We start from the raw sequence: 15,506 nt of genomic DNA, 5'->3' as shown, positions 1-15,506 counted from the left end.
TTTTGTCAGACTGCCATTTGACCTTGACCTTTAACCCAGAGGGGTATGATGTGAACAAAACAAAAATGCAGCTTGCGCTAGGCTATCTGTAGAGGGAAATATTGTTCCGTTTGGTCAAACCTTCGTCGAGTTATGGTGATAAATGTAAAAATGTCTAATTATGTCATGACCTTAAAATTAGATCAAGGTCAAAAAAATTGCTAACTCCACGTGCTTTCTATTCATATTATTGACAGAAAAAAGGAAGAAATAAAAACAAACCTACATTGTGGTTCAGTACTCCTTGGTCTCAAGAAACTCTGACTTTGAGGAGCCATTAGAATGGGGGCACTAAATTGTAGAAACAAAACCCTACAACAGGTATAAGCCTCCCCCCTATCCTACAGGGCAGATCCTATATCTTTATAACATCAAATTTATCACACAAATAAAAGAGGTTCTCAATTTTCTGGCCTACTGTGAGGGGATGCTGCAATCCAGTTTTGCTGTATCTGTGTATCGCTGTATCTGTGTATCGCTGTATCTGTGTATCGCTGCATCTGTGTATCGCTGTATCTGTGTATCGCTGTATCTGTGTATCTATGTATCGCTGTATCTATGCATCGCTGTATCTATGTATCGCTGTATCTATGTATCGCTGTATCTATGCATCGCTGCATCTGTGTATCGCTGTATCTGTGTATCGCTGTATCTGTGTATCGCTGTATCTATGTATCGCTGTATCTATGCATCGCTGTATCTATGCATCGCTGTATCTATGCATCGCTGTATCTATGCATCGCTGTATCTATGCATCGCTGTATCTATGCATCGCTGTATCTATGCATCGCTGTATCTGTGCATCGCTGTATCTATGCATCGCTGTATCTATGCATCGCTGTATCTATGCATCGCTGTATCCATACATCGCTGTATCTATGTATCGCTGTATCTATGCATCGCTGTATCTATGCATCGCTGTATCTATGCATCGCTGTATCTATGCATCGCTGTATCTGTATATCGCTGTATCTGTGTATCGCTGTATTGATGTATCACTGTATCGCTATATCTATGTATCGCTGCATCTGTGTATCGCTGCATCTGTGTATCGCTGCATCTGTGTATCGCTGCATCTGTGTATCGCTGCATCTGTGTATCGCTGCATCTGTGTATCGCTGTATCTATGCATCGCTGTATCTATGCATCGCTGTATCTATGTATAACTGTATCTATGTATCGCTGTATCTGTGCATCGCTGTATCTATGCATCGCTGTATGTATGTATCGCTGTATCTATGTATCGCTGTATCTGTGTATCGCTGTATCTATGTATCGATGTATCTATGCATCACTGTATCCAGTATCACTGTATCGCTGTATCTGTGTGTCTGTGTGTCTGTGTATCGCTGTATCTGTGTATCTGTGTATCTGTGTATCAGTGTATCTGTGTATCTGTGCATCGCTGTATCTGTGTATCGCTGTATATGTGTATCGCTGTATATGTGTATCGCTGTATATGTGCATCGCTGTATATGTGTATCGCTGTATATCGCTGTATCTGTGTATCGAGCTGTATCTGTGTATCGCTGTATCTTTGTATCTATGTATCGCTGTATCGCTGTACCTATGTATCGCTGTATCGATGTATCGCTGTATATGTGTATCGCTGTATATGTGTATCGCTGTATCTGTGTATCGCTGTATCTATGTATCGCTGTATCTATGTATCGCTGTATCTGTGTATCGCTGTGTCTTTGTATCTATGTATCGCTGTACCTATGTATCGCTGTATCGCTGTATCGATGTATCGCTGTATCTTTTTATCACTATTTTGTATCACTGTATCTATGTATCACTGCATCTATGTATCTATATATTGCTGTATCTGTGTATCGCTGTATCTATGTATCCCTGTGTCTATGTATCGCTGTATCTATGTATCGCTGTGTCTATGTATCGCTGTATCTATGCATCGCTGTATCCAGTATCACTGTATCGCTGTATCTGTGTGTCTGTGTATCGCTGTATCTGTGTATCTGTGTATCTGTGTATCAATATATCTGTGTATCGCTGTATCTGTGTATCGCTGTATCGCTATATCTGTGTATCGCTGTATCTTTGTATCTATGTATCGCTGTATCGCTGTATCGCTGTATCTATGTATCGCTGTATCTATGTATCGCTGTATCTTTGTATCGCTGTATCTATGTATCGCTGCATCTATGTATCGCTGTATCGATATATTGCTGTATCTGTGTATCGCTGTATCTATGTATCCCTGTGTCTATGTATCGCTGTATCTATGTATCGCTGTGTCTATGTATCGCTGTGTCTATGTATCGCTGTATCTTTGTATCACTGTATCTGTGTATCGCTGTATCTAGGTATCCCTGTGTCTATGTATCGCTGTATCTATGTATCGCTGTATCTATGTATCGCTGTATCTATGTATCGCTGTATCTATGTATCGCTGTGTCTATGTATCGCTGTATCTATGTATCGCTGTGTCTATGTATCATTGTGTCTATGTATCATTGTGTCTATGTATCCCTGTGTCTATGTGTCGCTGTATCTATGTATTGCTGTGTCTATGTATCGCTGTGTCTATGTATCGCCGCGCTGTGTCTATGTATCCCTGTGTCTATGTATCACTGTATCTATGTATCGTTATGTCTATGTATCCCTGTGTCTTATGTATCGCTGTGTCTATGATCTCGCATGCTTCGATGTTTATTGCTGTTATGAACGAAGCAATCTCTTTTGAACCCTTTTCAATTAAAGAATTATTTGAGTTTGCAGAATTTGGAATATCACGGTTTCCCTTCATTCTTTTTCAGTGCGTTTGTCTCGTGAACACTCTTTCTGGAAAGCTGGTGAGTCCTTCAATGACATTCAAAGATAACCTGCTTTTCATCCTATTTCGCTGGATTTTTTTAGTTGAAGTTCTATGTTTTTTTAATCTTTGTCCTGTATTTCAAGGTGGTTGTTCACCTTGGTGAGACTTGGCATTGCCAGCATCTCTTTTGTGAATGTTCGTTGATACTTCTCTGTTTGTTTTCGATGTTTTCTTCTTCTCTTCCTCTTTTTTATTTTAATTTTAATTTTTTACCTCTGCTACCGAAGGTAGGCAGAGGTTATGTTTCACCCCTGTCTGTCTGTCTGTAAACAGGATATCTCAAAAAGTAGTGGACAGATTCAGTTGAAGTTTGCTGGACATGTGTGTGTGTGTGTGTGTGTGTGTGTTAAGGATGAATTAATTCGATTTTGCTGAAGATCCGGATCTGGATACTAGATTTCTCAAGTGATTCTTCACCATTGAGTGATCGGGCTTAAAACAATGCAGTATATAACACGATATCTCAAAACGTTATGGACGTTTTCAGACAAAACTTGGTGGACAGGTCTGGCGTGTGGGAAGAACAAACCAATTAGATTTTGGTTCAGGTCCGGATCCAGTTCCGGCCTATCAGAGGGATACAAGATGTGAACTGTTCGGCCTGGTGGAGGTATGCCGTGTTTGGCGCGACTACTATTTCCAAAAGCAAATGAAACGTGATGTTACTCCAAGTTAAATATCTTCTGTCATGTCTTGTTTGTGAATGTAAAAACAAAGAATATACAGTATATTGCTACATTTCTCTGAACAAATCAACTTTCTCCTGCATTATTAGGGCCACATTTTCCATTTGCTACATTAATCGTGATGAAGGGCTGACAGGATGGCCTAGACCTAGAGGTACGCACACTCACCTATACGCTGGTCTAACCCGGGTTTCAATCCTGACCAGCAGTGGCATCAGCGGCATCAGCGGCACAGCCTCCATCAGCCAATGATGCTTCCCAGAATCCGTGGGCTGCATACGTATGAAGACCTTGATGAAAAGAAGCAATTGTTCAGTTTCATGGCTGCCACTATATTTTGTAAGAAATGCTATTTCACTTGTGGTATAGTGTGTTGTCCTTTGTAAACTTTTCAGACATTCGAGTCTGTTGATGTATTTTGACATCCATGATATTGTTGTTCAGCTTCTTTGATGGGCATTTTGAATGAGTAAGATCATCAAACAACGGTAGCTGTTCAAAAGCATCATGACTGCATCGGATTCTGGCAACGGTGGTTCGCTCCGCACCACACGCATGCAACCAAACACACAGGCCTACACACATCCCTGTGGAGAGACCCCAAGCAAACCTCTCCATTTGTACCATATGTGCTGTCCAGATACCTCGTCCTGGTGGCCGCAACAGAAGCTTGCTCCACTTCCTGATTAGCCTTCTCTACCAGGTCCTGTGGCACAGTTTTACTCTTTACCTTTATTGGTGCTGTTCCTGTCACCCCTCTATTTTACCTCTCAACTGATAGACTACCTTCTCACACTGCACACAAGCCACATCTTTCCCCCACGACCTCCATACTCTCCGCCAGCGCCTCAATTTTCCCACCAAGGCTGTTCAGCTCATCCTTCACCTCAGTCTGCCCAGCTGCCACCATGACCATCGTCTTTCTTTCCTTCTGTGGCATCATGCCACATCTGTTTCTGAGGGTCTCCAGGTTAGTTTTGGGAGAATCAGAGGAACTACCACGCAGTAGGAACAGTGATTCCTCGTTGCTTTCCATCTCTACCCAACATAGCGAATGCTACAATGCTTTTTTCACTTATCGAGCTCTACAATTTAGCTTTGATCACTCGTACCTCTGGTCCAATCCCACTCCATGACACCAATGTGACGGTCGTCACTTCTGGATAACACAAAGGATGGCAAATCTTTAAGAGACCCATACCGTGAACCTTGAGTGGGCTCCCAGGTCCAAAGCCACATTACCGTCGCCAGTGAGGTGAACACTACGATTGGGAAGTCATGCCAGCAGCTATGTAACCAATCTTAATACATTGGCTGAGAGGAACCAGTGTTTCGCACTGCTTCCTGTGTTCCTGCGACCTATAATCCAATTAATCTGGTCAATCAACCCCAGTTCACTTACGCCACTATCAGATGGACAGCAGAAATAAGGCCACAAATTGTTACCCTCGCCAGAGGAGAGGGTATTGCATTTGAGTCTGTTTGTTTGTTTGTTTGCTTGTCTGTCTGTTTGTTTGTCCGCACAAAATAGATATGATTATCTCTATATGATATACAGTGCATTCAGAAAGTGTTCAGACCCCTTCATTTTTTTCACATTTTGTTATGTTGCAGCCTGATGCTGAAATCGTTTAAATTCATTTTTTCCCTCATCAATCTACACTCAATACCCCATAATGGCAAGGAGAAAACAGGGTTTTAGAAAGTTTTGCAAATTTATTAAAAAGAAAAAACTCAAACATCACATTGACATAAGTATTCATACCCTTTGCTATGACACTTGAAATTTAGCTCAGGTGCCTCCCATTTCTCTTGTTCATCTTTGAGATGTTTCTCCACCTTGATTGGAGTCCACCTGTCATAAATTCAATTGATTGGACACGATTTGGAAAGGCACACACCTGTCTATATATGGTCTCACAGCTGACAATGCATATCAGAGCAAAAACCAAGCCATTAGGTCGAAGGAACTGCCTGCAGAGCTCAGAGACAGGATTGTGTCGGGACACAGATCTGGGGAAGCCGACAAAAAAAATCTCTGCTGCATTGAAGGTTCCCAAGAGCACAGTGGCCTCCATAATTCTTAAATGGAAGAAGTTTGGAACAACCAGGACTCTTCCTAGAGCTGGCCGCCCGGCCAAACTGAGCAATCGGGGGAGAAGGGCCTTGGTAAGAGAGGTGACCAAGAACCCGATGGTCACTCTGGCTGAGCTCCAGAGATCCTGTGTGGAGATGGGAGAAACTTCCAGAAGGACAACCATCACTGCAACACTCCACCGATCTGGGATTTATGGCACAGTGGCACAGTATAGAGGTGCAACATTTTTCGGTTTTTCCAAGATGGCGCCTGTACCACATGGTCTATGACGTCATGATTATCATTAAAATATTCTACATGAGGAGGCCCTGCTATAGTGAAAATTTCATGTCCATCAGACAAACGGTTGCTGAGAATTTTTTTTCCAATGATCGGATAAGTGTTGTACTTGTCTAATTATGACGTCATAATGAAGGCACCGATGCCATCATTATTAACCTATCTTATTCCCCAAGGGGAGTACTTGACAAAGAGGCATGTTTCAATATTTTCCATGGACCGGTTTCGGAGATATAGAGGTGCTACTTTTTTCGATTTTTTCCAAGATGGCGGCTGTACCACGTGACTATGACGTTATAATTATCATTAAAAAATTACACAGGAGGACCCGCACATATTCTGAAAATTTTGCATCCATCGGACTAAGTTGCAGAGGAATTTTTGTTTTATTCATACTGATCAGATCAAGTGTTGTACTTGTCGAATTATGACGTCATAATTAAGGCACCGATGACATCACCATCAACATATCTTATTCCCCATGGTGAGTACTTGACAATGAGCCATTATTCAATTTTTCCCATTGAGCGGTTTGGGAGATAGAGATGTAACCTTTTTCAAAGATGGCGTCCGTACCACGTGACATATGACGTCATAATTATGAATAAAAATATATACACGCCGAGGCGCTTCTATGGTAAAATCTTTTGTCAATCGGACCAACGGTTGCTGAGAAAATGAATTTTTAAAATGCAGACACATACGGCACACGGCACACGGACATATGTAACTGAATGCTTAACCCCACTTTTCGCTTCGCAAGCGCAGGGTAATAATATTGCCAATCACACACCTGACAATGGTAGAGAGGGATTATAAAGATAAAGATGGTGATGAACAGAGCCTCTTCACACCTTGCGCCGGCTCGGTTGAGCGAGTGTCACCCGGTAACTCTGGCACAAATGTCCGTCCTTGTCAAAGTCCTCCTCGCTCCACCATGGCTCCGCTCTGCGGGCACTTGGGGTCTTGGACCAATCGACAATGCAGAAATGTCCCCAACAAAGCTTAACGTGATGTCTCCACGACATCACTCTTGACACCTCTGAGAAAGAAAACTAGCTTCTTCTTGAAATGCCAGGCATGAATTAAGGATTTTTTCTTTACTGCTCAATGTGCTGCAGAATACACACCTTTCAGGATCAACTGTTAGCTTGAAACAAAAAGGCTGCAATTTCAGGAGAAGATCGCCATAGAATTGTGTTTCTGCAGAAAGAAGGAAAACCATCGAGTGAAATAGCTCGCATCACTCGATTTTCAAGAAGTTATGATATCAGATGCGCAATCAACAAGTACAGAGAAACACCATATATTATTGGCAAACCTAGGACTGGAAGACCCAAAACGCTGTCTAACAAGGATGAACAATACTCGTAGATAATAACCTTAAAGGAATAGAAAGAAGATAAGCATTGAAATTAAAACAGAACTGACAGAAGGCTCGGGTGTTGTCCATCGATTAACAGTACGGAGGTCACTTTTGAAATCAGGACTTGAAGAATGTTTTACAGAGAAACAAATCTTTTTCAAGAAAAGAGAACAAGAACTAAAAGGCTAAAAATTTACACAACAGCACAGAAATTGGACGATGGAATAATGGTCAAAGGTGCTTAGGACAGATTGGTCAAAGTTCCAGTTATTTGGATCTAATCAAAGACGGTATGTGAGATGATGAAAAACTTGAAAAGATCCTTGCTTGAAATGAACAATTAAGCATGGAGGATGTTCAAATCAAGTTCGGGGTGCATATCCTCACGTGCACTTGGAAAATTGCTGAAAATTGCTGGAATATTGACCACAGGAAGGTACAAACTAATTTAAATCCATCATGCTATCCCCAGTGGTGCACAACTTATTGGTGCAAGCTTCATGCTACAGCAAGGTAATGATCCAAAACACTCAGCTGGAGTAATAAAACCTATTGTACAAAAGGAAGAGGAAGTTGTGAGCCGTTCGATGCATGGAATGCCCCCTAAAAAGGCCCCCTCAATATGTATAAACTGTTATGTTATTTCTTGATCCCACTTCTTCGTGTACTGAGCTCACAAAGAAAAGGGGGTATTTCTCATGAACATAAGTTTGGATTTGCTCTGACAACTGAAATGTGGCCATAAAAAGATGAAATTTAAAGTTAGTGTCTTTTTTATTTACAACATTGTTATTGACCATTAACTTTCTGTATCTTGTTCATTTAGCAAGTCATCAGTTTCGAAAGATTGTCAAATCAAACTATTGTTGTGTGATTCCCCTCGGTTAAGACCGGGAAATCACGGATAGCAAATTTAGCGTTATTTGAGGCGGTATTCAAACACGGACTCACGATATATGCGCAGGAGGACGGGAAAGGAAGAAGACGAAGCGGCAACTTACCTGTCGGTCCCGAGCAATCTTCAACCTGCAGGAAATTAAACTCACGAACGAAAACCGAATTCAATGTACAAAAATAAACGATTTATTAAACGGAACCCAATAACAAAGAACGCGACAATAAAAACAAAGACCTAGGTTGGGATCCCACACACCTCACTTCAACAAGCACAAGGGAAGAATTAAATGAAAGGAATCGTTGTGTTCTGTGTGGTGCGGCTTATCTCTGTCTGCAGTCAGGTATCGTCAGGCTTGAGCACCGTCGTCCAACGCGGCTCTGATTGGCACTAAGCAGGCCTCCCCACGCCCCCGTTCACTAGGCCTCGACGCGTCCTTGTTCACGCTCCACTAGGCCCACCAAGCCACCCACTCACCCCGGTCTCGTCTGCTGGCATGCCACAGGCCTTCCGAGCGACTCGAACGGTCATGTGCAGCTCGCTCCTTCGGCCGTGCCTGGTTCCGTCCATGCGGAATCGCTCGCTTGTCCGGAACCAAGATGAGAGACTCGACGGCAGAGGAATGCACAAAGGGCAACAGGAGAAGAAGAGAAGAGCATCCAAATCGAAGAGAGCGTCTGGCCACAAAGGGATTGAAAAACCGAGAGAGAAAATGTCCACCTGCAAGACGTTTTACCGGCCGTCTCGTGACGTCAGCTCTCCTCCTTCTCCAACCAGTGCGTCGCTTCTTGCTCGCCCCTCGCGTCCTCCACTCCCATTGGCCGAGTGCTTCGCGCTCTTGGTGTCATTCCATTGGTCGGTGGCCAACCAGTGTCTTGCTTCCTTCACCTTCCTTCCACCAATCACGGGGAAGCTTCTTGGCGTGGCTCTCGGCCTGCCTGTTCGATGTTTCATTCCCTGCCAGCGTAATGCACAGCCGCTTCCTGTCTGTTCTTCCGGTAAGTCTTATTGTGAGAAGGAAGTCTTTATTAATGAGTGCACTAATGGGGCTAACTACTGTCTATTGGTGTGTTGCCATACGGGACAAATGGATGATCACAGGTTTGACACACCGGGGAATTAGCATAATCCATACAACTACTTAACATGCCCCATTCCTCGTAATGGGGACGAAGATACACCTTAATCCGAACAAACTGCCTAAACAAACTTATTGCAGGTGAGGTTCCCTATCATGACAGTCGAAGCACCTACCTATGCAGATCTACCTGGATCTATATATGCCCTACCTCAAAATTCATAACACTATTATAAGCTCAATCTTCATTTCTAAATAAATTTCTCTCTGCATCTCTTACACTGTAATTAATATATTTCTCTATAATAATATATTAATTCATTAATAATCTTATTAATTTTTAATCTATTAATATCAATTTATTATTATAATTTATTGTTTTAATTATATTAATAATTAATATATTTTATATAATTTTTTTATCTGTAATTAATATGAATATATAATTAATTAATATATATATTAATATATATATATATATATATATATATATATATATATATAAATAATTATATATGTATATATATATATATATATATATATATATATATATATATATATATATATACACATATATATTTCTTATAATATTTTTCTTCTCTTACATTGAATTATTTGTCTTTATCACACACCTCATACCTTGTTTTGAAGCTCCACCTGGGATGTATGCCACATATCCTGGTCCTCGAAGGCCTGCTGTCTCTCCAGCTATCCAGCTCACTTGTCCAACTTGCAGCCTTCAGACGGAGTTGGGCGACCGAGGACCATCCTATCTGTTCCCCAATCCTGCACTGGAAGCTGTGGCCGAGCGATTGTTCCCGCAAACTTCGGCCCAGCGCATAGTTTTACCTTGCCAGGCCTGCCGCCCTCCCGGGCGTTACGAAGCAACACGGAGTTGCCTGGATTGCAGGACAAGCTTCTGTACTGCATGTTCCAAAGCACAGCATCCATGGGGAACACCCCGGGCCCAACACGAGTTTGTACCACCCACCACCAGATTTCGTTCAAAGGTTTGAAAAGTGTTTGCTGGTTGTCTCACGATCAGAATTCAGCTGTTATAAGCCTGGTAACTCTTAGAACAAATGATTCCACGACAACATCACAAGTAATGTCATTTGCATTTCCAGTTTGGGATGTAGTCTCCGTGACATGTGCTGTCTTAATGAATAATGTCTGTCATTATAAATGAATTAAGAAAGCTGTGCATGGATAGAGTTGTTGCAGATGAGGTATGATGAAAAAGGAGAAGTGCAAATTTTCAAGTAGTTGTACTTGTGCAAGAGAGATATAGCATTATATAATGTGGCATGTAATGTTAACTCCAATATAAAGTGAAACAAGTACAAAAAGTTTTAATTAAAACAAAAGCCGCGTCGATGTTACACAATGCCTAGATGCAGCTGTGCCTATAACGTCGATGTTATAGGCACAGGACATTCCTATTGATTCGATTACTTGATGTTATTTTTGTGCAAAGTGAAAATATATCTCGGCAATTTCCCGTGTGTGGCGACGAATTTTTAATATATCTCGGCATTTTCCCGTCTGTTATTTCAGGCGGTGTATGACTGACCATGCCGCGATTTAAAAAATATATATCTCGGCAATTTCCCGTATGTGGCGACACGTGAACGAAGCTATGCTCCTCTCTCCACATTATTGTGACGACGTATAAATTAAATATTTCATCGTGACGATTGTCATCAAATGGACGAATTTTTAATATATCTCGGCATTATCAGCAAAGTCATGCAATTCCATCATTGCTTCGGATATGAAATCTTTCCTCTTCTCCAATGGCTTGATCTCTGATCATCAATTTGGTTTCAGACCAGGTCACTCTACTCTGGACATGCTGCTTCTGCTGTCTCAACAATGGATGGAGGTCCTCAATGCCAAACAGGAAATTAGAGCAGTCTCTCTTGACAAATCACGTGCCTTCGATACGGTCTGGCACCCCGCTCTGCTCACCAAACTCTCCTCTTTTGGTATCCATGGAAATCTCCACGCATGGCTGGCGGACTTCCTCTCTAGTCGTAGTCAACGTGTGGCCCTGAATGGGTTTCTCTCATCTCCTCTTCCTGTTCAGGCTGGAGTTCCCCAAGGCAGTGTTCTGGGCCCTGTGCTTTTTCTGGTCTTCATCAATGATCTCTCTGACTCTCTGGAAAATCCTCTCTCTCTCTTTGCTGATGACTCCACTTTCTGCCGCTCCATTCCTCTTCCCTCAGATCGGCAGTCTGCAGCCTCCTCACTCTCTGAAGACCTGAACAAAATCACAGACTGGTCAAACAAGTGGAACATGTCTTTCAATCCTGACAAATCTCACACTCTTACTATGTCTCTCCGAAAAGATCGACTGGACAACCCTCCCATCTACTTTCTCAACAATCCTCTCCAAGAAGTTCTGTCGCTCAAGCTTTTGGGTCTCACTATCTGCCATGATCTTTCTTGGGAAAACCACATTTCCAAGCTGGCCTCCAAAGCCAGTCGCCGACTGGGCATCCTCCGTCGTGCGAAGTCCTTCCTAGGCACACCTGAGCTCCTCACCACATACAAGGCTTTCATCTGCAGCTCAATGGAATACTGTTCTCCCCTATGGGCTGGTGCTCCTGCCTCACACCTGGCTCGGCTTCACGCTGTTGAATCCAAAGCTTTCAGAATCATTGGAATCTCCCGCGATGAAGCTATCTCTGAGGGCCTTTCACTCACTCACCGCAGGCAGGTAGGTGGTCTTTCTGTCTTCTACCGACTCCTCTCCGGCCTTGCTCCCCCAGCTCTCTCTGTGCTCTGTCCCCCAAATATTCCTACAGGTCGCACAAGATCTGCCAGCAACCCTCTGATGGTTAAACTGCCGAATGCTCGGCTCTCTGCTCACCTTCACTCTTTCATTCCTCTTTTCTCCCGCCTCTGGAACAAACTCCCACGCTCGCTTCAATCCCACTCCTCCCTCCAGGTCTTTAAAACAGCTGTTCACCACCATCTCTTATCTTCCCCCATCCAAAACCTTGATCTTTTCTACCCCCACTAATTCACCCCAGATCCACCTTGCTTGAAATTCCAACTTCTTTCCTGGAAGTCCTGGCAGTGTCCATATGTTTTATACCTCTCCCCCCCCCCCCCCCTCCCATGCCTCCCCCCCAAAGCCCTCTCCCTCCCACAGATCTCTCGATGTCTCCATGTCTCTCGGTCCCTGCTCTCAAATGTTGTGTTTGTGTCCTTCCCCCATCTCTCCCCATCTTGTCTACCGCTCGCGATGTTATTTGTTTTATGTCTGTTTGTCTTTCTGTGTGATTAATGTTCGCTCTTTCACGAGCCTCGATCTTGTATACAAAACAAAAAAAAAAAAAAAAAAAAATTTCCCGTCTGTTATTTCGGGCGGTGTATGACTGACCATGCCGCAATTTAAACAAAATATATATATCTCGGCATTTTCCCGTCTCTTATTTCGGGCGGTGTATGACTGACCATGCCGCGATTAAAAAAAATAATATCTCAATGGACTTGAAGTTACAGGCCTTTGAGAATTCATTTCGTTCTATAAAGGGCAACTTTCATCGGATTTTCTTCCCGTTTTTTTTCAACCGAGTCTAAAACTATGTTAGCGACTGTGAAAAATGAAATGATATATCGAATTTGATTTGAAATAAAACTGTGTGAGAGAGGAAGACACCACGGGCCTACAAAACAGGCCTCAAAACTATGCGAGTTAATAAAATGGTGGATATTTGTTTATATGAAGGCTCTCCCAGAATGGGTGGAGCTTTGAGGTTTTGTCTTCTCTGCAAGAACAAGAAGAACAAGAAGAAGAAGAAGAACAACAACAGCAGAGGGCACTCTATGAGCAGCGTCTGCGACGCGGCTAAAAATGGGCATCATATCTTTCTCGTAAAACCACAAATGCATCAATGTCTATCTGTCAGCCGTATCATTTTGGTCCTAAATCCTCCTTTTGCCTTTTCATTAAGCCTCTCTCACCTATAGGTTATGAGGGAGGGCCTATACCTGTCGTAGGGTTTGTATATACAATTAGTGCCCACAGTTTTTACTGGTACCACCGTTTCTTAGAACCCTCCCCACCAGGAGTACTAAACCACCATTCTTCCTTTTTTCCTGCCAATTTTCGAGCTTTATCCAGTTGGGCCTTTCAGAATGAAATTTTGCATCAATAATGTGAAAAAGTATGCGGGGTGACCTATTTTTGACCCTGACTTAATTATAAGGTTATTACCTAATTATAGACTTTTTTTTTTACATGTTTCACCATAACTAAAGTAAGCGTTGTCTGATCATAACAAAATTGCACCTAGAGCAAGCTGAATTTATGCTTGATTTACATCATGCCCCTCGGGTGAAAGGTCGAATGGCGGTTTGAAAAAAAACGTTTCTTGTCATGGCTCAATTTTGCCAATGCGGAGTCTCAAAGACCGCTTGGCCTTCCAATATATTAAATTTAAAATTAAATTAAAAGCTGAGCTGAATTATAGTAGTCAATGTTCTATGGCCGCGAGTAAAACCTGAATTATCTATCTATAATTCCAGTAATCTCTGTGTGTATGTTTGTATGTTTGTATGTTTGTATGTCTGTATGTCTGTGACCGCTGTTTCTCGACAACCACGGGTCCGATATACTTGAAACTTGCCAGGTATATTGCTGGGGACCCGAGGATGTGCCTTTTCAAGGTTTCATATTAATCGGAGAAGTAGTTACCGAGCTATGTCCAAAAAACGATTCAACCAATCAGAGAGCAGCGAGCTATCAAGTGTGCCGAACGTGGCGAACAGACTCTGCCTCGGACGGCACATTTGAGAGCGTATTCATTTATTTCACGTTGGAAAACTATGTTGCCGTTAAACTATGTTTTAAAACTAATTAAAACTAATTTGCGATTCATCGTAACTGCGATTTGCGACCTTCCGGACAGTGAAGACTGCACTTCCGGCAGCCAATCACAGAACGCGTTGTTGCGTAGGCGTGGCCGATGTGAGAGCGAGCCGAGCCGAGCGCGTGCGCCATTACGGTTCGTAATTCGATTTCTTCCGGAGAAAATAATAATTTCTCGATTTCTTATGCGCATTATTTCTCCCAATTCAGTCAGAGCGAAGGGCGGAAGCGAAGAGCGTTGTTTTTTTTGTTTACGGGCGTACGGGCGTACGGGCGGGGTAGAGCGTACGGGTAGCGTTTTTTTTTTTTTTTGGCAAGGAACGGGCACCCACGTACGGGCATGCCCTAGTAGTAGTAAATTCATTAAAAAACAACCCAGACAACGCCGGGTGCATTCGGCTAGTTAACTTATAATTTCTACCTCAAATTGAGTGTGATGTCACGTAATTTACATTGAGAATTTCACAGGGAATCACTGAAAATAACTGGGAATCACAGGTTTATTGGATTCAATGATACCCATCATTAAATTAACTTCAAAAATTTCCTTCATTCCCACTACTGCGTCTTACAAATAATAAAGATTTTTAAAATTTTATTTATTTATACAAGATCGAGGCTCTTGTAAGAGCTAACATTGATCACAAAAAGACAAACTGACACATAGAACATGATAAAGGGAGCAAGAGAACAAGATGGAGAGCAGGGACATCAGGAGATCTGTGGGAGGGAGAGGGCTTGTGAGGAGGAGGCGTGGGAAGGGGGGTGGGTAGGGGTGGTAGAGGTAAAAAACACACGGACACAGCTCGGACTTCCAGGAAAGAAGTTGTTATTTCAAAAAAGTGGATCCGGGTGAATTAGCGGGGGTAGAAAAGATCCAGGTTTTGGATGGGGAAAGATAAGAGATGGTGGTGAACAGCTGTTTTAAAGACCTGGAGGGAGGAGTGGGATTGAAGAGAGTGAGGGAGTTTGTTCCAGAGGTGGGAGTAAAGAGGCATGAAAGAGTGAAGGTGAATAGAGAGTCTTGATTTTGGCAGTTTCACCAAAGAGGGTTGCAGGCAGATCTTGTGTGACCTGTAGGAATATTTGGGGGACAGAGCACAGAGAGAGCTGGGGGAGCAAGGCCAGAAAGGAGTCGGGAGAAGACAGAAAGACCACCAACCTGCCTACGCTGAGTAAGTGAAAGGCCCTCGGAGTTAGCTTTATGGCGGGAGATTCCAATGATTCTGAAAGCTTTGGCCTCAACAGCGTGAAGCCGAGCTAGGTGTGAGGCAGGAGCACCGGCCCAGAGGGGGGAGCAGTATTCCATTGAGCTGCGGATGAAAGCCTTGTATGTGGTGAGGA

At 42.8% G+C, this 15,506-nt stretch overlaps 1 protein-coding gene across 1 annotated transcript in view; it reads left to right on the top strand.

Annotated features, from left to right (window-relative positions):
• LOC137436340 (E3 ubiquitin-protein ligase Trim36-like) overlaps window positions 1–15,506 on the top strand; it is a 98,476-nt gene that overhangs the window by 36,812 nt on the left and 46,158 nt on the right. Inside the window, exons 3-5 of the mRNA XM_078765935.1 lie at window positions 387–1,023; window positions 1,422–1,570; window positions 9,932–10,290. Coding sequence (XP_078622061.1) covers window positions 387–1,023; window positions 1,422–1,570; window positions 9,932–10,290 — 1,145 coding nt within the window. The remainder of the gene's footprint in view (window positions 1–386; window positions 1,024–1,421; window positions 1,571–9,931; window positions 10,291–15,506) is intronic.

The sequence above is a fragment of the Myxine glutinosa genome, chromosome 11 (assembly GCF_964187855.1).
Source record: "Myxine glutinosa chromosome 11, kmMyxGlut1.1, whole genome shotgun sequence".
In the NCBI taxonomy this organism is placed as follows: Eukaryota; Metazoa; Chordata; class Myxini; order Myxiniformes; family Myxinidae; genus Myxine; species Myxine glutinosa.
The sequence above is the reverse complement of the archived record's forward strand: the minus strand, read 5'-3'. Positions and strand labels throughout refer to the sequence as shown.